At 52.6% G+C, this 20,425-nt stretch overlaps 5 protein-coding genes across 5 annotated transcripts in view; 3 read left to right on the top strand and 2 right to left on the bottom strand.

Moving 5' to 3' along the window:
- Positions 1-997: 997 nt before the first annotated feature.
- Positions 998-2,212, bottom strand: GUITHDRAFT_79022 (hypothetical protein; the record flags this gene model as incomplete). The annotated part of the gene is made up of 7 exons (XM_005823248.1): positions 998-1,126; positions 1,431-1,592; positions 1,640-1,668; positions 1,714-1,771; positions 1,804-1,858; positions 1,915-2,033; positions 2,120-2,212. Coding segments are annotated over 7 exons (645 nt in total), but the record flags the coding sequence as incomplete, so codon positions are not given.
- Positions 2,213-3,226: 1,014 nt separating this feature from the next.
- Positions 3,227-6,961, bottom strand: GUITHDRAFT_145889 (hypothetical protein; the record flags this gene model as incomplete). The annotated part of the gene is made up of 22 exons (XM_005823247.1): positions 3,227-3,292; positions 3,348-3,418; positions 3,471-3,531; positions 3,580-3,636; positions 3,681-3,882; positions 3,927-3,978; positions 4,034-4,272; positions 4,316-4,344; positions 4,395-4,457; positions 4,505-4,631; positions 4,680-4,759; positions 4,804-4,863; positions 4,908-4,938; positions 5,048-5,168; positions 5,214-5,421; positions 5,472-5,522; positions 5,561-5,602; positions 5,658-5,837; positions 5,886-5,969; positions 6,017-6,274; positions 6,435-6,535; positions 6,913-6,961. 22 exons carry the CDS (start codon positions 6,959-6,961, stop codon positions 3,227-3,229), a joined length of 2,232 nt encoding a protein of 743 aa, XP_005823304.1.
- A 680-nt stretch (positions 6,962-7,641) lies between these two features.
- Positions 7,642-10,659, top strand: GUITHDRAFT_165792 (hypothetical protein). Its single transcript, XM_005823246.1, has 15 exons — positions 7,642-7,767; positions 7,830-7,850; positions 7,910-7,948; positions 8,004-8,088; positions 8,147-8,238; positions 8,286-8,315; positions 8,366-8,467; positions 8,509-8,685; positions 8,740-8,771; positions 8,822-8,993; positions 9,109-9,230; positions 9,399-10,251; positions 10,303-10,358; positions 10,411-10,484; positions 10,542-10,659. Exons 1-15 carry the CDS (start codon positions 7,666-7,668, stop codon positions 10,592-10,594), a joined length of 2,010 nt encoding a protein of 669 aa, XP_005823303.1. The 5' UTR covers positions 7,642-7,665; the 3' UTR covers positions 10,595-10,659.
- Positions 10,660-13,026: 2,367 nt separating this feature from the next.
- On the top strand, positions 13,027-15,246 carry GUITHDRAFT_78981 (hypothetical protein; the record flags this gene model as incomplete). The annotated part of the gene is made up of 4 exons (XM_005823245.1): positions 13,027-14,628; positions 14,710-14,832; positions 14,947-15,051; positions 15,091-15,246. Coding segments are annotated over 4 exons (1,986 nt in total), but the record flags the coding sequence as incomplete, so codon positions are not given.
- Positions 15,247-18,889: 3,643 nt separating this feature from the next.
- GUITHDRAFT_155283 (hypothetical protein) overlaps positions 18,890-20,425 on the top strand; it is a 2,236-nt gene continuing 700 nt past the window's right edge. Inside the window, exons 1-2 of the mRNA XM_005823244.1 lie at positions 18,890-18,959; positions 19,102-20,377. Of these exons, the coding sequence (XP_005823301.1) occupies positions 19,919-20,377 (459 nt within the window). The 5' untranslated portion in view covers positions 18,890-18,959; positions 19,102-19,918. The remainder of the gene's footprint in view (positions 18,960-19,101; positions 20,378-20,425) is intronic.

Genomic DNA, 20,425 nt, shown 5'->3' with positions numbered 1-20,425 from the left:
GGGCAAGGAGCGGGCAAGGAGTGTATCAAGAACAGGGCAAGGAGCGGGAAATGGTGACTTACAAGGCACTTCTGATCTCTTGGGCGTCCACACCGCTTGAGCCATCAGTGTCGAAGACTCGCAGGGCGTTGACCACAGCTGTGCGGGTCTCCTCCGGCAACTGACTCTTCCTCCTGCTCCCCGTGTCGATGTGCGCGATTCTTCCAAGTCGCTCTCAGCATTCGACACGTGGCATGCATGTGTTCTCACCTCAGCATGTCTCGCGGGTCGTCGATGGTGAACTCTCGTCGCCATGTCGCAAGTCGACGGCGCAGAAGCTCTTCCCTCGCCATCCGTGTGGCCGACGAGCCGTTGAAGTTGAGTGAAAAAATGACATGGGGGCTCAACGGTCCACCAGATCCGAGAATGGAGCGATGAGAGGTAACTTGTTGCCCGTTGCTACTGAACTTCTTTTCCTTGACTTTTGGTTCAAGCAGAGTTGACGAGCAAGGGACGACGGAACGAGAGGGAGAATTTCGATCGAGGTTGAAGAAGTTGAGTCAGTGATATGATCACGTAAGTAGATGACTCAGTAATGGGTTTGCTAGTTTGCGTTCTCATGAGACATGATGTACTAGGATAAAGAATAAAGGAAGTGAGAGAGCGCTTCTTGCCCCCCTCACTTGTTGGGGAGATCGAAGACAACGCATGGATTCGTCGCCTTGTATCTCTCTGTGCATGTACTTGCGTTGACATAAAGAATACCTGGATCAATCAGCCATCAAAGCTTTCACCTCCATCGTGGGGGGAAGCCCCGTTATCATCTTTCACATCATTGTTTTCATCATCATTAGAATCGCATACAATACTGAATCTATTCATGATCAACAAACATCTCCATCATTGTCATCGTCATTATCAATACATCGTATCCTCAACGGCTTCCTGATTGGCTCTGTTGTCATCATAGCATATATCACCTCCATGATCATCGTCATCCAAACTCGATCATCAATCATCATTCGCTCAAATCGTCTTCATAAAATTTTCTTTCTACAACGTCATCATCATGCTTACCCAGTCCATCTTCCGTGATCCCATATCCTTCATGCACGTGACCAAAGACATGATATGCGGGTCTCACTTTCTGCGAGTCATTGTCAACTCAAATCTCAAGTATCATGTGTATGGAAGGAGAAGTATCATGTGTTTCCATATCTCACTGCCCAACTCTCACTTCCATTGCCATCGACCTTGCTAATACCCTCAACATCTCCTTTTCCTGCGACTCTCTCACCTGAATTACCCTGAGCAGATCCACACATCCAACCCGCGTTCTTCTACCTGCAGCACACCATTACGTCAACATGTTTTCTTCACACCAAACAATTGACTTGTCAGATCGCCGTGACCTAACGGAGGACCTAGCAAGCCATGGGTAAGAAGGAAACAGAAATCACGACGAAAACACGTAGAGATTCAGGTATATCATTACAAATCAACAGCAACCGACCGTGAGTCACCACCACGTCAACTCCCATTGGAATCTTGTTCCATACAGCCGCAAGCGCAGGTCCTCGAGGAAGATTGAATCCCCAGTCACAGAACTCAGGCTGAAGGATGGATGAGAAAGTTCAAATTCAGTATTGCCACCACAAACCTGCCAGGGAGAGCCCCAGATACGAAATCCTGATGGCAAGAGTGAGGAGGAGGAAAGTCCGTGTCAACAAAAACCTTCAACGGTGATCTCTTCGTCTTGTACATACGTGGCATTCGTCAACATGCTGATGACCTGGGATGAACAACACTGTCACAAACACTCACGAGCCAGGAATCGACATGAACCTCCTTGGAATCATAAAGCTTTGGGTGACCAAATCTCGACCATAATCTAAACATCATCAGAAGAATGATCGCTAGTGTAAACATCAAAACCTTGGGTATGACGCTGTGTCGAAGCTGATGTCATGATTTCCGGCTATCACAATCTTGTGCTTATGAGGCAGGCGCCCGAGAAATTCATTGAACTTCTGCACGTCTGAAGGCAATCCAACCTAGAACCAGAGAGCAAACATCATCAAGCAGCAAAGGCGTGAGACTGCAATGATCGAGCAAAAAAAGTCGAAGCAAGTTTTAGCACATTGGTGAAGTCTCCGGCATGGATAAGCACGTCACCCATGGGCACTTGAACGGTATCATGCAGTGAGTGAGTGTCTGAGAGACATACAAACCTGCAAACAACGTCAGAGACTACCTTGGATTGTTTGATCTGACCTCGTATGGTCAGGCTTAGGAGGGGCGTCAGTGCTTTGTGGTTTCACCCTCCGAACAATCTGAGTCTGAGCAGAGCAAGTCAGTTTCTGCCTCCTCACCTCATCTCACTCGTATCAAAGGAAACCAGTGTGTGAGGGAGGTCATAGCAGAGCCGCACCTGCCTCAGGATATCCCATGCTCCATCTGGATCGTCTTCTAAGCCCTGAAGGGCCGACCAGACGCCCTGAGGAGCCTAGGAAAAAGTGAGACCTTGATGAAGTTCTCTGATACCAACAAAGCTGATGGAGAAAGCACAAGAACCACCTAAGCCCTCCCCACCCCCTTCTTTGCATCTCACTCACCTCCAATTCTTCGGCCTCCGCCACTGCTTGCCATTCTTCATCCTCTCGCTGTCCCCTTTCACTGGGCAGAACTTGGTGTGGCGGGAAAGACTCTGCATGGTGGAGGGGGGAGGGGGGAGGAGGAGCGTCCTCCACCTCTCGGTCATCATCCATTGCCTCTATCCTGTCCGCCATTTTAGCTGGAGCTACCGTCTCTCTTGCAGCCATTAATGCCACGTCTCTCTTGCAGCCATCAATGCGGCCATCATTGCCGGGCGATCCCCTGCGAAAATCTAATCAAGGACCCCCTACCTCCTACAGCGATCATCCCTACTGACCAATGACACCACCCCACCCTTCTCCTTTACTTCCAAGGTTATTTTTATTCCAGAGAATCTCGAAGGATTCCTCAATGGTACCCCCCACCCCGAATTATCCTACTCCTCACCCCCTTTCCTTCACATGCTAACCTGTACCCCTGGTCAGCACTTGACTACACCTCACCCTGATGAGAGTTTTTTTCGCACTGCGGCACTTGGAACTTCGCCTGTCACCCTGAGTCCGCCGGCCCCGGGGCCGCCGGGCCGAACAAACTCAGACTCGGCCCGGACTCGGAACTGAAGTCCCTGACTCGGAACTGAAGTTCGACTACACTAACGACGGAAAGAGAAAGACGCGCTCATGTCTAGGATGTCGCCCACACCGATGTCCTCATCGTGCTGCCGAAGTTCATTTTCAGAGGAGGCAGGAAGAGGGAGTGCCACAGCAGCTGACCTGCTTCCTCGAGCGAGCGTCCGAAAGAACTTCGTAAGCTCGTGTGATGCTCTTGAATCTCTCCTCCGCGGCTGGCCAAATTTTCAGTCACTTCATCGGGTCAGAGCAGGGCAGCGGCAGTACCTTTGGGATCTTTTCCCTTGTACTTGTCTGGATGAAACTGAAGCGCCAGGCGCATGTACGTCTGCCAGGGGATCTTCAACCTCAACAGATCCGAGCTTGTGTCCCTCACCTTCTTGATGTCGCTGCTGGAGGCCTGCACGTCCACTCCCAGCACAGCATAGAAGCCCTGCAGCTTGCAGTGAGCAAGGCGTGAGGAGACGGCAAGCAGACCTTGCTCTGAGGTTTGGCAGCTGAGAAAGTCCGCGCTCTCTTCGCGCCTGAATCTCCTGACTCCTGCCTGGGAGGAGACGATGGGCCAGCCCGCGGGCGGTCTGTATGGGCCCAGCCCTTCCAGTCCGACCAGTCCCACGTCCCGAAATGACTTCTCGGCTTCTCCTCCTCCTTGGCCTTGGGTTGGGGAGGCACGAAGCCCCTGAGAAAAGCGTCAGGTCTCCTCGAGGTCACAGGGGGGATGACTTCGGAGGGATGCCCCAGCCATGGGTCTTCTGATCCTTGACGAAGTGCCGATCTGCGAGCGAGAAAATTTCAGCTATCTACCAGCAGCAAGCAATCAAGAGGCTGACATGCTTCGTTGTACTCCTGCTCCATTCTCGCTTTCGTCCAATCTGCAGCATTCGCCCCGCGATAACTTGACCATTTGTCTCTTTCCTTCTTGTCGGTGTATGAAGAATGCGTTGCTCCTGGTTTCTTCGATCCTTGCTGACCAGGTGTTCCTTGAGATTCTTGCTTGGTATCCTTGGCCTCGTCCGAGGTTTTCTCGGATCGGAATCCAGCGAATTCTTTCATTCGAGCAGCCTCTTCCCTGAAGTTCGAAGGTCAAGAGTTTATGCCCGTAGGAGCATTACCTTTCTATCTGCAACTTAATCTCGTTGTACTGCACGACAAAGCCAATGATTGGGGCAGCAGAGACAAGGCAGGGCAAACCTTTGGTTCCAGAACCGCCCGTTGTTCATGAGAGCAAATCTTGAGCGCGAGAGTTATATTTTGCTGTCATGAAAGTGAAGAACCAATACAGACATGGAAGCATATTCTACCATGGCCTGTTCAAGATTTTTCATTCGAAGAGCGGCTTCAGCAAGGATTTGATACGACCCGGCCCATGCTGGCATCTTGTTGATGTCCGATAAGATATAGCTGCCTGTTTCCCTCCCGCTGAGAAATCTACAGCCCCATCACTTTTGACTTCAACCACCTCCAGCTCTCCCTCACCTCATGACTTTGTTTGCGTCTTTCATCGCTGAGTGCAACGCCCCTTGCGCGAAGTATGCTTCTCCCCTCCGAGCAAGCAGCTGGACCCGTGTAAGATGTCGTGAGCAGGCAATGTCGTGCTAACCTGTGCGCAATGAAGGCTGTTGTATGGATCTATCGACAAGCCTCTGTTGAGTTCCTCCACCTGCGCTAACCGTCATTCTGTTTGCTCTCTTTGTGCTTGCCGACCGCTCGGGCGTATTTTCCTTCAGCGATACACCTGAAAAGGGGTGAGATAAGTTCAAATCTGCCTTATGTTACTTGTCAGCGGCTGCAAGTGACGATGCAAGTTTGTCCATCAAGCTCAACTCAAATTTACATTCTCGGACCTGACATGCGTCAAAACGATATTCATGTACGGGCAACCACAGACCAATCGATCTCGATCTCGATCTGTCAACGGACTGCTCATCGGTCCGATCTTTCCATCTGCGCACAATTCCTGACATGCTGCAGCAACTTCAGCTCAAGTTCCAAGCATCAGACAGCCTTGACCTGCACCAGATTGAATGCCAGAGTTCAAAATCCGTTTTGCTTCCTCCAGTCGCCCTGCCAGATGCAACGCGCGGGAGTAAACAACCCAGAGCTCGGAAGCCACGGGAAGGGTAGAGGCTGAGCCCGTCTGATCCTGGACAGGAAACATTTTCTCTCCACAGAACTCCAAAATCTTGGTGATGTTTCCCGCTATCATCAGCGCCCAGGCCTGTCGAACAAGTTCAAACTGATTGCACGAGGCGTCTCTGCGTCGCGTACCTGCAGCACAATCGGCTCGACCGCCTGGGGTGCGATTGAAAGGGCCTGGAGCTGACATGAAATCACCTTCAGCTGCTAACCTCCATCACCTTCTGCGTGCACTTGAATGCCTCGGAGACGATGGATAAGACCTGGAGGTAATTTCACGGATTTCACGGTATGCACTTCAAATCATCAGGATCGAACCTTTCTATGCTTCCTTTCTCCTTCCGAATGCCGGAAATTGTCACTGTGCTCCCTCAGAGGAACTTGATCTTCGAAATTGTCTTTTCGCCACGAGCGCCACCGTCCGACGATAGGGAGATAAAACTTGTCTCTTTGGCCATGTAGGAATCCAAACGCTCTCTTGACTTCTATGTCATAGTCCTATTGCAAGGTAAAATGCCGATAGTGAATTCAGCGCTCAATCAGCACCTGTACATGTTTTATTCCTTCCCTTGCCATTTTCAAAGCATCTTGTATGTTTTCCTTTTCCCATACCAGCCCAGAGCTCTTTGCCTTGCATGGTGATCATTCAGATAATGTAACTCTACTGCAACGTGTACCTCCTCTGAAACGATGGCAAACTGTATCCTTGCTTGCTCTGAGCGCCCAAGTCCAAGTAGCGCTTTTGCCGCACAAATCCTCTCAGGCATGCACACGTGATTATTCGGGTCATCTATGAAGGTGAGACAATCCGTCGCAGCTTCTTGGAAGCGACCCAGGGCCAAGTTTGCTGCTCCTCTATTTGCAAGGACTGCGATCAACGAGGGTTTCTGCTTCAAGGCCTCTGTATAGAGTTTAACGGCCATGCTGTACTTCCTCTGAGCAAACAGTCGGTCGCCATCATGCCTGATCCTTTCTGCTCCAGCTACATCTTCTGTCACCGAATCTTCGCTACCTCCTCCTCGTATTCGGCCCCAGAAAAACAAGCTCTCTGCCGGCGCTGGATCTTTCGTTCCGAAATTGACTTGAGGAGCATACCGTCCTCGTCCGCAGGTGTAGGTCAATGTGTAGCACAAGAAAAGGATCCTGACTGATGTGGACATTCCTCATCGAATATCGAGGCACCTCATCAAGTCCATCTACACGAGCGCAAGTCACTCAGCAGCAAACGCAAGAAGAATCATCAAAACGAGATCTTGCATCCTGTTGTAAGAAGAGGGTGCGTCGAGAAGAGGTGAGGAGATCGTCTATCAGGAGAACAGAAGACAGTTTGTAGCAAGCGCAGGACTCGTGAAGGCTGCGCGAGGAGGGGGAGGAGAAACCAAGTACTAAGCAGCCGAGCGCCAGAAGGCATGCCAGAATGAAAGTAGCGGGGACAGGGGCAATGGGTGGAGCGAAGCAACTGAAGCTGAATACGAGCAGAAGAGGCTCAGCAGCAGCAGCAGCAGCAGCAGCAGCAGCAGCAGCAGCAGAAGCAGCAGAAGCAGCAGCAGACGCAGCAAAAGCAGACGCAGACGCAGCAGCAGCAGGAGTGGCAGGAGGAGTGGCAGGAGGGAGAAGGGCATTGCTTGAGATGCCATGTGCACCACATGCGTCCATTGCATGTTGGCACCAGGACAGAATGGAGAATGCATAACCTGAAAATCACTGCCATATGTTTTACTCTGAGGGGGGCCGTAAACATGACGGACAAAAGAATGAGGGGGATGATATGGTCAATGGAGGGGATGAGGGTGTGGGCGGGCAGGAGGGAGGTTGGGGGTTGGCGGTACATGGCGGTAGGGAGGCAACCAAGGGACGAGGCGAAGGAAGGGAGGCAGTCAGAAGAGAACAATGCTCGATCTTGAGAGAGTTGTTGACCAAGAACACTAGACAGATAGTCAGATAGCACGTGTGCTTGCCGATATTTCAAAGACGGAGAACAGAGATTGGTCATGTCAGGCTTGCATGTATGTCAGCCGAGTAGTTGTCATAAGAGAATGATGTTCTATGGTTTCGTGAAGTTTTCATTTTCCTATAGTACAACAAATATCTCCTCCTGCTATTCAAATCCATGGTTCCTCATGGGATTCTCAAGTTTCATCTTTGTATTCATCGGTTAGAGGTTGATTCGTAATAACGAATAGAGGAACTATCTAGGATATTTGACCGCCCTAGGATGTTGTCTTTGCCTTGACTTCAAGATCATGTTCCATGTTGGAGAAAAGTATCATGTTCTTCATAATCTCATGTTTCTTTTCAAGATAGGCCTTCCGCTTGAGGGCTGGAAATGGCGCAAGCAGGAAACACACCATTGACTCTGTCGAATCCATCGTCGATTGCCTCGAAAGATGACATCATCTACGATGATTTGGAGAGCTCAGATTATGGCGTAAGTTCTTTTTGCTCCTCTCATCTTGCCCGCTAGCTCACTTACAATGATTACTCTCGCAGGAACTCGACGGGACAGATTTTGTAAGCTCTTCTTCCCACGATTCTATAAAGGTTTGAAGCTGAATGTGAACGATAAACAGGACGAGCTCAGCGAGTTTCTCTCTGACGACTCGCTTCGGGTACTCCTGTCCATCTTCATGATTTGCCTCGGCACGTAACAAGGTATTTTCACAGGAACTCACTGGTTGCGACGATTTGAACAACTGTCTCTTCCTTGAAGCCAGAGTCAATTCTGAGGAGGTGATCATAAGAAACTTGGGTAAGGGATCTTACAAGCATCAAGCATATTGTTTCCTTAAATGTAAGATTTTCCATAGGCGAGAAGTTGCCAAGACTTATTGAGCTCAAACTCAACAATAGCAACATTAATTCGATCAGGGATTTGGGAACAGCCTTCAAGAAGCTGATGGTTGGGACTGCTCTGAAATACTATGTAATCGACTAAGAATGGCGCAGGTTTTATGGATGTCTCGATGCAACTTACAGGTTCGAAGCTTCCTTATATGTTCATGTAAGATGTGAAAGAGACTCGACAGGAACTCGATGGGATCAGTGCCTTCGATTCTATCAAAGAACTGTATCTGGCCTTCAACGAGATTTCTGACTTGAGCCCGTTGGTTGGGTGTGATACAATTGAGGTTTTTATGGCATTCCGTTTCATCCAATAACGTGCATGTAGGTCTTGGATTTGGAAGGAAACGCTGTGACAGATATTTCTGAAGTTCAATTCCTTGTCTCATGTTCAAATCTCTCCTCTCTCACGCTGGAGGGAAATCCCGTCTCAAAACTCCCTGAATACCACAAGCAAATATTGGAAGCGCTACCATTCCTGCTGACCCTTGACGATCAGGATACGGTGAGAATTCGTATCTCGCGATTCAACTTGGTAACTTGGTAACCCTGATATCAGAAACTTCTATTGGTAAATAACGAGAAGGAGAGGTCCAATTTGATTTTTTTTTCTGTCATATCCCTGACATCTTTCTGTGCAGATCTCCTAATGGTGGAGAGCTATTTGCGTTGAACACCTCAATGGATGAGGACAACGATTTCTTGGACTCTTTGCCATCTGATCTCAAGCAATTAGAGAGCGACAAAGAAAAGCCTGGCCTAGAGAATCTCCGTATCTCATATAACCCGGACAACATTGAAGAGCTTTTGCTGGTTCATCAAGGAATCAAACATGCAAGAACAGGTCAACAGAGAAAGAGTCGGACAAGAACAAGCATCTGACCCTAACTCATAGGCTTTGATGACGCGGATTTTGTGTCGCTTGCAGAGTGTGAATGGGAACGAGCTCAGGCTATGTCTAGACCCTCAACGACAAGCTCTCTACGCTCGCAAGGTCAACGAGTTGGAAGCAGTCGACCCGCTTCTGCGATCCCCATGGGAAACTTGCAGGTTTGTTTTCTGGATATGGACTTTCAATGCTCTCGTGTTGACGTCGCTCTGTAGGGGCGTCGGATTTCGCCTTCGGGGTCGTTTAGTTCAGACGACAACAGAATCGAATACAAACCTGGTATGATGGAATTGAGGCAGTAAATGTCCGAATTTACTTGGAATCAACAGGCTCGGGGGGTTCCGGAGGACGACGACGCAGTGGTATGATTTATCGTATTGCTCTCTTTGGAGACTGAAGGACGCCATAGACTTTAGGCCTTCGACTGCAAACATGTTCACCAAGAACATGAGACCTGGCTCATCGAAGAGCCTCGCAAGGCCCATGTCGGCATATAGCCGTTTTACAAATTACCAAAGCAACACAAATCGCCCGGGAACAGGGTCTCGACCGACAAGTGCGGGAGGGAGGAGACAGGGTCAACCTTGGGCACAAGGCTTCAAAGCGTCTGAGGAGGAGGCAGAAGAAGATGTTTCTTCCGATCTCACTTTTGGCACTGACGAGGTGTATTGCGGCAATCTAGCTCGGGGGCTGCGCAGACGCAATGTAGCTAAGGCGGTAGAGAAGTACAGCAATTATGACGAATCACAGGCAAAGGCACAGGAGAGGATGAGTAGCGATGAGATCCTTGAAGAACTCCGCAAGTGGAAGGCAGAGACTGTTTCCCTCGCACTATCCTGCGCAGATGACTGGGAGGAGCCGCAGGAGATTATTCCTGGGACCTCGATGGGAACAGGTCAAAACAGTGACGTGCTAGTACTGGAAGACTCCGGCAAGAACTCAAGTGCTGATGAGGAGGACAGCGAAGAACTATTCAACATGGAGTCAGATATGTGGAATTTTCGGTCTCCACTGGTCAGCGAACATGACGTGTCTACATCTGACATCGAGTCAATGGCTTCAACCGCTAGATGCGATGTCCGGCAACAGGAGGATACCAAGCATTCGATCGAGCCTGTGAAGAGTGGAAGCGTGCGGACAAGAGACGATCTATCATCGAGTGCCGCAGAGAACATACGACAGGTTCCCTCGCATCGTTTCCTGTGAAACCTTTGATCACATCATGTTGTTCAGAATGCAGATCGTACAATCTCACAAGGATTAGCGACGACGGAGATGTCAAAGTCTCGGTGAGAAACGGTTTCGACTTGAACAGGAGGGTTCTTTGACGAGTTCCTTCAGGTGCAGCCCGGCTAAGGATGCCGATCTTCCCTCCAACATCATACCAACCCCTCCCAAGGATCAGAACAGAACAGGTGAGCTGAGCTAGACTTGTGGCCAACACGAGGCATGGGAGCTAATTGGATGATGAGGTACAGGACGACGATCGCTGCGAGGTCTGGCGCTACAGAGGCTTTCGGATTGAATCTTGGCGGACAGTGTTTTGAGAATCGATGGTTAAGGAACATAAAGAGGACGGTGAATGCTGGGACTCGCTGGTGCTCCCTTCTGTTTCTTGTCGCCTTTTGTTGCACTCGCTCGTGCTCTACACAACTCTAGTCACATCACCTTGAGCAACACGCTCTCGCTGACTTGTAAATCAATCTGCGCGATGGAACAATGCGAGTGTAATGCGAGTGTGAAAGCGTCGATAACAGAACGCAAGAAGTTTCATTTCATCGCTACGTCATCACGCCTGATGCTGCCCCCCAGATGGTCCCACGAAATCTTGTGAGCATTGTGAGGGGATGGGGGCGATAGCAACGGCGAGCATGACTCCTGTCTGTCACGTCGTCAGTTATAGGGTCAAAACCATGCACAGTTCTTACAAGGATCAAACCAAGGACGAAAGGAGCCATTCTTAAAATCTCTCAGTCAATGTTTCTTGATGCAGATATGGCCTGACAACAACCACTCTCAGAAATCAGGAAATCTTGAAATTTTCGTCTAACGCTTGACAGGGTCGTCATCGTTGTCATTGCCCATTCGCTGATTCGTGGCATTCTTTCCTTTACTTACTCCATATCCTCCAAGATAGCTCACTACACTTCATGTCCTCTAAGATAGCTCACTACACTTCATGTCCTCTAAGATAGCTGACTTCACAACTATAAAAATTGATAATAGAAGAATTCTCTTGCTCTACAAGTGTTTGATCTCCATTCGGTTCTGATCCTTGATCTGCTTATCCTGCAACTGCTGCTGCTCTTGCTGCTCTTGCTGCTCTTGCTGCTCTTGCTGTACATGTTCCTGCAACTACAACTGCTGCTGCTACTCTTACTCCTCCTGCTCCTCCTGATCCTGCTCCATCTGCTTCTCCTGATCATCTTCCGACCGCTCCTGCTCCTCCTCATCCTGCCCCATCGCCATGTGCACCCAAAACAGCTGCATGACCAAGGGGCAAAACCATTCCCTCATCCCCCACATACCAAGTTGACCCTCATCCCCACTACCTGCCCCACTACGTTGCAGACCTCTGCAGACCTGGTTGCAGACTACGTTGCTGATATCTTCGCCCTCATCCCCCCTCAGCGCTCACGTCCCTGACCCCTGCTGTCCCTGTCGTGTCAGGACTCTTGCGCCTCCAAGAGCTATCCTCCCTGTGCCATCGCCATGCTGTAGCGAACGGGGCAAGTCAGGCAGGGAGAGAGGAGGGAAGGCAAGGTGATGACAGGCATGGCAAGAGGTGCCCGACTAGCAAACAGGCAGGAGGACAGGAAGACAGGATCTGCGGCAGGAGTAGGCTGATAGAAATGTTCGAGGTAGACAGTCTCACTGACAGTAGCCGAAGCTCTCCATTTCGTCTCCTTTCCCTTCATCTCTCTCGTCTCTTTATTGAATGGAGAGATTTAACAGAGTTGGCCGAGGAGGCGCGAAGGGGCTTGGATGGCTTGAAAGAGCGCAGCGCTTCACCGGACGAAGTTTGTTGGACTGGCAAGATGGTACGAGAGGATCCTTGAAAGGGAGCCGCACGCCCTTGTCTGACTTCATGCGTAGAATGGCGCGGAGTCTGAGCTTGCCGCGAAGATGGCGAAACGAGCATCGAGTGTCAGTAATAGCCTTGCTCGCTACGGTGATGTTCACCCTGTGCGCGCAGAAGAAGCCTCAAGCGCCTTCGTTCGCTGATTCTCCTCTGATGCCCCGCAAGACTCACCCGAGGGTCGCTCAAGCTACGAGCAAGGATGATGCTATCCGGGCAGGGAAGCGGGAGAGGTGGAACTGGCAGAAGCATGAAGTGATTGAGCTCAAGTCAAGGGTCAAGTCCCTCGACTCTCAGCCGCTCTTTCTGTGGGCGTGGGATGACGTCTGCATAGCGCACACAAAGCGAAGAGTCTTGTCGATAGAGAACGCAGAGACTGACGACCCGCAGAAGATAAAGGTGAGAAGCTACTGGCAAGGCTTCTTGAACCTGAAGCTAAAATAGTGTTATCCAACAGGTCAGCGCAGTAGTAGAAAATTCCGACGATATTTTCCATGGGGTCAAGCAATGTCTTCGTAAGATCCTACAGGAGAGCCCATCTGGGATGAAGCTTTCCTCTCTTCAGGTATGGCAGTCTTAGTCTCACTGCCCTTCATTGCTGGTTGCAGGCAGCTTTTAAGGACAAGTCAGAGCACTCCCTCGACGACGTGCTTGCTACATCCCTGGGGTTTGCAACGCTGGATGAGATGCTGGATTCCTTTCCTGACGCCTTGAGGCAAGAGGAGAGCAGATACATCGCAATGAGAGAAGCCACTCGCCACGAGCTGAATGCCTGGGCTATCATGGGAAGAAAGGAAATCAAGAAAGACCAGACTTATGTTGTTGACATGAACGGGAACATCTCCAGCGTACCTAAGATGGGAACCCTGAAGGCCAAGATGAAACCAGAGACGAACGTGCTTGCTCATTTCCTGCCCTTTGACGAGAACAAGGTTTACGAAGACCTCACTGAGATGACTAAGATCCACCTCCCGTCTCTCCTACAGAACGTTGAGTTCCGCTTTCTGTCTGAGAAGATCTACAGCTACATCGGAAACATGCTTTTAGCTGTCAACCCGTACAAGCATCTTGACATGCCTGTACCGGGCTACGACCATCCCATCGGAATGTACGACAAGGAGGTGCGGCGATACTATGCGAGTCTGCAAGGAAACACACGCCAGCAAGGTGTGAGGTCGCACGTGTTTGTGGTAGCAGACAACGCGTACAGAAACCTGAGTGCAGAGCATCAGAACCAGTCGGTGGTGATCAGCGGAGAGAGTGGAGCAGGAAAGACAAAGTCAGCCCGAGAGGTTCTCTGCTACATTGTGGAGGTTGCTTCAGGAATGTACAAGAACAAGGGAGGGAGCATAGAGGGAGGGAAACGAGCAGAGTCTCTGGTGGGAAAGATCACGATGAATAATGTCATCTTCGAGGCCTTCGGGAATGCAAAGACGCTGAGGAATGACAACTCAAGCAGGTTCGGCAAGTACCTAGAGCTCTGCTTCGACAGCAGCGGGGAGACGGTTGAAGGGGCTCAAGTACAGACTTACTTGCTGGAGAAATCGAGAGTCACGTTCCAGTCAAAGGGAGAGCGAAGTTTCCACGTGTTCTACATGATGCTGGCGGGGCTGCAGGACAAGAGCACGAGAAGATCACTCAGATTGCGAGAGATGAAGGAGTACAAGTTCCTCGGAGGTGAGCAGGGGACCTTCGAGGCAGAAGATGCCTACGAGGGGAACCTGAGCGAGGCAGAGCAGTGGAACATGTTGCAGACTGCGATCTGTGAGATGGGGATGGCGGAAGATCTCCTTGCTATCTTTCGGATCCTCTCCTTCATCCTCCTCCTCGGCAACCTCGAGTTCGAAGACGAGGTTCAGAGCGGAACGCCATGGGCACGAGTGACCTCCAGCTCCCGACAGTTCCTAGAGGATGCGGCACATGTGGTTCAATGTGGGTCGGCTGAGCTCGAGGAGGCGCTGACGATCAAGAAGGAGGACAGCATGTTTGGTCGGGTACCTCTCAACTCCAGTCAAGCAGCGAACAACCGGGACTCGCTTGCAAAGCTCGTGTATTGCGAGCTCTTCTCCTGGCTGAGGGAGAATGTCAACATGGAGCTCGTGAGGGAGAACGAGCAGGATGCAGCTTCCTCCGCTTCCTCTTCTCTCTCTATCGGGCTCCTCGATATCTTCGGCTTCGAGTCTTTCTCCTTCTACGACAAGCACCAAAAGTGCTGGATGTCGGCGAACAGCCTCGAGCAGCTCTGCATCAACTTTGCCAATGAAAGTCTACAAGTGTTGTTCAACAAGAAGGTGCTGGAGGCTGATAAGAAGCTGTATGAGAGCGAGTTCGAAGGAAACGACATGCCTGATGTGCAGCTGGACCAGGAGAGTCTGCTGGCGCTCCGATGGATTGAGACGACGTTCTCCAAGCTCGCAGACTTCTGCAGAGAGGCAGAGAGGAGAGACGAGTATGACAAGATGGGGAAGGAGTTCATCGATGTGCTTCGTAGAACACGGAAGGAGGACGACAAGTACAAGAAGGACGGGAAGACAGACGAGAGGATGTGGCAGGGGGACGAGCGGCGGTTCTTCCCAACCTCCAACTCGTTCGTCATCACCCATTATGCTGATGACGTGGAGTACTGTATCGACCACATGATCGAGAAGAACATCGACAAAGGCCACGTCTTCCTCCGCATGCTCGTCGCCGATACAGCCGGGGGGGGGGACGGAGGCGTCAAGGATGCCCTGGCCTACTCGCTGATCCGTCGAGGCCTCGGAATGGAGGAAGAGAATGAAAACGACGAGGATAAGAAGTTTTCTACTCCTGTACGAGCAGGGAAGCTAGCAGACAAAGTGACTTCAAGTCCATCCGTCAGGTCAAAGCTGCAGACCGTTGCAGGAACCTTCAAGCGCCAGCTGGTGGAGGAACGAGACGCGGGCATGGGGAGCGGGAGGCAGAGAAAGGGACTGATCCCAACGCTGGAAGACACGCACATGCACTTCGTGCGATGCGTCAAACCCAACGATCACAAGAGGTCGCTGATGTTCGAACGAGCCAAAGTCGCAGGTCAGTTGTCAAGTAACGGCGTCGTGCAGGCCGTCAAACTCGCACAGGTCAATCTCACAGCCCGTGACTGTTCTCTCCTCCCCTCCTTTGTCTCTCCTCCCCTCCCCTCCCCTCAAGCCTCTGACAGGCTGGTGGTCTGCCAACAAGATACACGTATGAGGAACTTTGGAGCAGACATGGCATGGATCTCAGGTAATCAAATATTCTCATTAGCTTCCTCTTCCTCTACCTCTTCCTGTACCTCTACCCTTTCAACTCTATGTCTCCCTTCGTTCCATCTTCTTCCCCTGTTCAACTGCTCCCTTACCAGACTCCCTCAGCATCATATTAAAGTCTCTCTGGACGCGCGAAATAGTCTCTTCCTCCCTTCCCTCAAACCCCCGCGAGGGGATAACCAAGATCTTCGAGGTAAGTCCTCCTCCTCCGCCGCCGCCTCCGCCTCCGCCTCCGCTTCCTCCTCCACTCCTCCTCCTCCTCCACTCCTCCTCCTCCACTCCTCCTCCTCCGCCTCCCCCTCCTTCTCTTCCTCCGCCTCCTCCGCCTTTGCCGCCGCCTCCTCCTTCTCCGCCTCCTTCTCCTCCTCGACGTTGTCGTCGTCTCTCCACACTTCCGCGCCTCGTTTTCCTGTTCTTTCTTTAGCCCAGCATGATCTCCTCCACATCCTCCATCTTAAACTCGCCTCGGCTCGTCCCTTGTTCCCAGATTCCTCCCTTACTATCTTCTACCCTGCAGGAGCTTCGTAGGAAGGAATGGAAGTCAGTTGGGTCGGTGGTGAGCCGGCCGGAGGACTGGGTTCCTCTCAGCGGAGGGAAGGGAAGCTTCAAGTTCGGCAGAACCATGCTCTTCCTCGCTGCTGGTCGTCTCGGTCAGCTGCAGCTCATCCGCAAGCTCGAGCTCAATCCGTATGCTGCAACGCTACAGGTGGGAAGAGGGACGAGAGGAGAAAGGAGGAGGAGGAGAGAGGAGGGAGGGGAGAGGGCGAAAGCATACCAGTGGGCAGAAGCATATGAATGAAGAGAAACTAGGAGGACGGAAATATGCAGAAGGGGGCGAGGGAGGTCGAGGAGACTTGAGCCGAGTCGAGCAGTCCAAATGAGTGAGAAATGGTGGCAGGCAAGCTTGCGGCGTACAGTTGACATGAAACGATACGGCGAGATGAGGAAAGTAGTCAACAAGTCCTTTGCTATCTTGAAGATTCAACGATGGTGGAGGAGGTAAGACTTGGATGATGTTGGAGGAGGGGAGGAGGGGAGGAGGGGATGAAGGGGGGAGGGGAGCGAGGAGGGAAGGAAGATGGATGAGGTGTTTGTCTGACGATTTGGCAGAAATTTAGCTTGGCAGAAGCAGCTGCAGATGCTCCAGGAAAGATACAAGATGACGATGGTGAGACTGAAGATTGATGATGACGATGATACAAATGATCATGATCATGATCATGATATGGAATTTATGTTGAGTGTATTGCCGTTTGGCGATGGTATGACGACGTTGACAGAAGAGGAAGAAGATTGCTTCGGATCAGACTTCTCCTTCGTCCGCTCCTCCTCCTCCTCCTCCTCCTCCTCCTCAAGTTTGGCCCCCAGAGGGCTATGAGATCATCACGACGAGCGTGGAGGTGGAGGGAAGGAGAGCGTTCGGCCTCAAGTTGGGCAGCGAGTTTCCGTTTGTGGTTCAGGAGATCATTCGGGGGAGCGTCGCCGATCTCTCTGCCGCTCTCCTGCTGGGGGACCAGCTGCTTTCCCTCGACTCCGTTTCGTTACAAGACAAGACTCTCGAGGAGGTCAGGGCCTTGCTGCTCAGCAGGAGCCCAGCAAGAATGGAGATAACGCTCCTACGCTTGAAGGGCGTCGAGCCTCCGGCCCTGGACGTGAACCTGTCGCAACCGTTCAAGGCGGAGGAGACGCGGCGCTACATGATCGTCTCTGTATCCTCCTTGTTCTCCGACGACGGGCAGGAGGAGCGGTGTCTGATCCAGCTGAAGGAGCCGCACGACCTGCTCACAGGCATGTTCGTCTCCGTCTTCCTCGGCTCCGTCGCCCGCAGGAACTCTCTGCATGGCGTCCATGAGATCGTCTTCGTCTCCTCCTCCTCCTCCGTCATCGTGCGGGGATCGCCCCCCGAGGAGTGTCGGGGGAAGGACCTGACGCCGGACCTCCTCCACCACGCTTGCTACCTCGAACGAGTGGAAGCTCCCTTCCTCTCCTCCTCCCGCTCCTCCCGCCGCATCGCTCAGCCCCACGAGGAGCCGTTCATGCCTTACTCGGGCCCGCCCCCTGACGGCCTCCTCCTTGATGTACCGGTGCCCATCCGGCTGCTGCCCAGCAGCGCAAAGCTCTTCTGGCATCGGCACGCGGCGGGCAGGAGGGAGCACGAGCTCTTCTACCCTCACCTGCTCTTGGACGACCTTCTGAGCGCGCTAGAGGAGGAGGCAGGAGGCAGCGAGCAAGGGAAAGAAGTCGTGGAGGGGGAGAGGCGACTGTTCGGAGAGTTTGACGTTTCCAGCGCAAACATCGCGAACTTCAAGGCGAAACTCGAGGAGATGGCAGGAGGGGAACTACCCCGGACGACGGGTGGGCAGCAGTTCGTTCCAGCTAAGGCCTTTGCTCGTATGGTCGAGGAGAGCGCTGGGGTCCCTGGCAAGGAGCCGCAGGACGAGGAAGAAGATGGCATGTTCCCAGCTTGGATCGCAAACTTCTTCCCTCCCAAGATTCTTGCGGTATCCCCTTCATCCCCTTACCTCTCCCATACAACCCTCCACAATCCCGCCTCCTCCTTGGCCTTTCCTCAGCCTTACTCTCCTCTTCCTTTCTTCTCCTCCTCCCTTTTCTCCTCCTTCTTCTCCTCCTCCTCCTCCTCCTCCTCCTCCTCCTCCTCCTCCTCCTTTTTGTCTTCCACTCCTCGTCTTGTGCTACAACACCATCTTCTCGAATCTCACTCTCCCACAGAGCATGCAGCCAGAGAGCATCGGAGCTCAGACGCTGCTTCACTTCTCAGTCCGCCAAGAAGATCGCCACATACAGGTCGACCTCTCTGTCCCGCAGGAGGCGCTTCGACAAGCCCAGCTGCTGTCCAGGAAAGCTCCCAGCAAGACCATAACGTTCATGGGCAGGAGTGGGTCGGGGAAGAGCTTTCTCTGCAGGAAGCTCCTCCTCCTCCATCCTCTCTCCGACGACTCGCGCGCCATCCTCCCCGAGCTCGGCGAACTTCCACTTCACGTGAGGATGAGGATGGGACAACCGGCAGCCCCCTCTTCTGCCTCCTCCACCACAGCAACTGCCGTCTCTTCCTCGTCCTCCACCACGATGGGCAGCAAGACCAGTGGGCTGCAGACGTACCTGACGCAACTCGGGGGAGCAGAGGGAGGGGGAAGGAGGTGTTTGCCGGTGCGCCTCAACGACACGGAAGGAGAGAGCGAGGGCGGAGCAAGAGACCTGCTGGATCCCTCGTGGGAGCTCGAGAGCAGCATTTCTCAGCTCAACCCAGGCAGCCTCTCCCAGCTGAGGAGGGAGGTGGTGCTGGTGGACTTGGCGAGGATCGGGTACCTGACCTCGGACGTGCTGGTGTGGGTGACGGGAGAGGATCTTCTCTCTGCTCGGACCTACCGCAAACTTCTCTGCTGGGCTCAGACAGCGAGCTTGGGAGCGAGATCAGGTCACGATGCTCCTGCCCTGCTCCTCGTCGGCAATTTCTGCAAAGATCAATCAAACCTGCTTGACGTGCAACATGCGACCGACATGTTCCTCAAGTGCCATGAATCAAGGTGACCTCTACACAGTCCTCTCGTTCCTCCTTCCCTCCTTCCTCCCTCCCTCCCTCCCTCCCTTCCTCCTCTACCGAAGTTTCGTCTCTGTGCTCTTCAGTTCCTGCTTGCTCAAACGTGCATGTCACTGAGATCACAGTAGGAGAACGTCGACACTTTCCAACTTGTTAGGCAAGGGGGGAGCCGCAGCCGCCTCCTCCTCCTTGCTAAAAACTTTCTTTCGGGAGGTCAAAGTTCTTCTCTTCCCCTTCCTTTCATCCGCAGAAGATGATCCCGTCGCGACCTTCCACGTGCGGAGGTTGGACCAGGAGCTCTACAGGATGAGCATGAAGATGGAGGGGCAAGGGAAGGGCGGCGAGCAGGGGAGGAGAAAGCAGCTCTTCTCCGAGCGAACCTGGTGTTCCCTCTTCAACCATGTCGTCCCCTCCTGGCGCGACAATGGCAAGGACATCTCGCGTCTGCGGGAGGTGGCGGCGAGTCTGGAGGAGGAGGAGGAGGGAAAGAAGAGGAGCAGAGCTCAAGTTCTCAAGGCCCTCTTCGACTGGGCCAACATGACCGGGGACGAGAGGACACTCAACCCTGTCCCCTCCTCCTCCTCCTCCTCCTCCACCACCACCACCACCACCACCTCCTCCTCCTCCTCCTCCTCCAAGTTCCCGCAGAGGGTCATGCACTTGCTGTGGCCAATGGCAGTGGAGACGACGATCCGAGGCTTCTCCTTGTTGTACAGGGAGGAGGAGGTGGAGGACAAGGAATTCGAGGAGGACGTCAACGCTGTGCTCAACTACATCGGGGGAGCACTGCCCTCCTCCGCTCCCGACCGCTTCCTCCATGCTCGCTACGAGAAGGAGGCACTGAACGCCTGCTGTAAACTCCGCAAGGAGTACGAGTGGGCACCGCTCGGGCACACGCGCCCAGCCCTCAAGGAGAGGAGCGAGGAAGCAACAGATCCATACAGGATGGCAGTGAGGAGGAGAATCGGGAACATGTCGCTCGCTACTCAGTCTCAGACCTACTTCGAGAACGAAAACCTCTCCTCATCATCATCATCATCCTCCTCCTCCTCCTCCTCCTCATCCGCAGCCTCTTCCTCTGCTCTCTGCATCGTGTCTGCGACCAACAGAGGGCTGGGTCGCTGCGAGCTGCTGGTGGATCGCCCGCACGGGTTTCAAGTTGGTTTCCTCCTCTCCGTCGACATCCGCTCGCTCGGCCCGGACCATCCGATGAAGTCGCAGGTGCAGCGAGTGCTGGAGGTCACGGGAGTAGACAAGTTCGTGGTGGGGAGCAACGTGCCTAAAAAGATCGACGGGGAGAGGATCGGAGGTATGCTCTACGGCAGGAGCAGGGTCCAGCGCGTCAACGGCAGCTTCCTTACCGACGTCGATTGGACTACCGTCGTCTCCTCTTTTCGCAACCAAGTAAGAACTTCCCACCACCTCTACCCCTCCTCCTCGTCATCCTCCCCC

The sequence above is a fragment of the Guillardia theta genome (genome assembly GCF_000315625.1).
Source record: "Guillardia theta CCMP2712 unplaced genomic scaffold GUITHscaffold_112, whole genome shotgun sequence".
Taxonomy (NCBI): Eukaryota; class Cryptophyceae; order Pyrenomonadales; family Geminigeraceae; genus Guillardia; species Guillardia theta.
This window is presented reverse-complemented; position numbering and strand designations above follow the sequence as displayed.

Bases quoted from the DNA above. Each gene is read 5' to 3' on its own strand.
- GUITHDRAFT_165792 (XM_005823246.1), top strand. From the start codon at position 7,666: ATGGCGCAAGCAGGAAACACACCATTGACTCTGTCGAATCCATCGTCG. The intron at 8,994-9,108 runs GTTCATCAAGGA...TGTCGCTTGCAG, and splicing joins ACATTGAAGAGCTTTTGCTG to AGTGTGAATGGGAACGAGCT. The intron at 10,359-10,410 runs GTGAGAAACGGT...GAGTTCCTTCAG, and splicing joins ACGGAGATGTCAAAGTCTCG to GTGCAGCCCGGCTAAGGATG.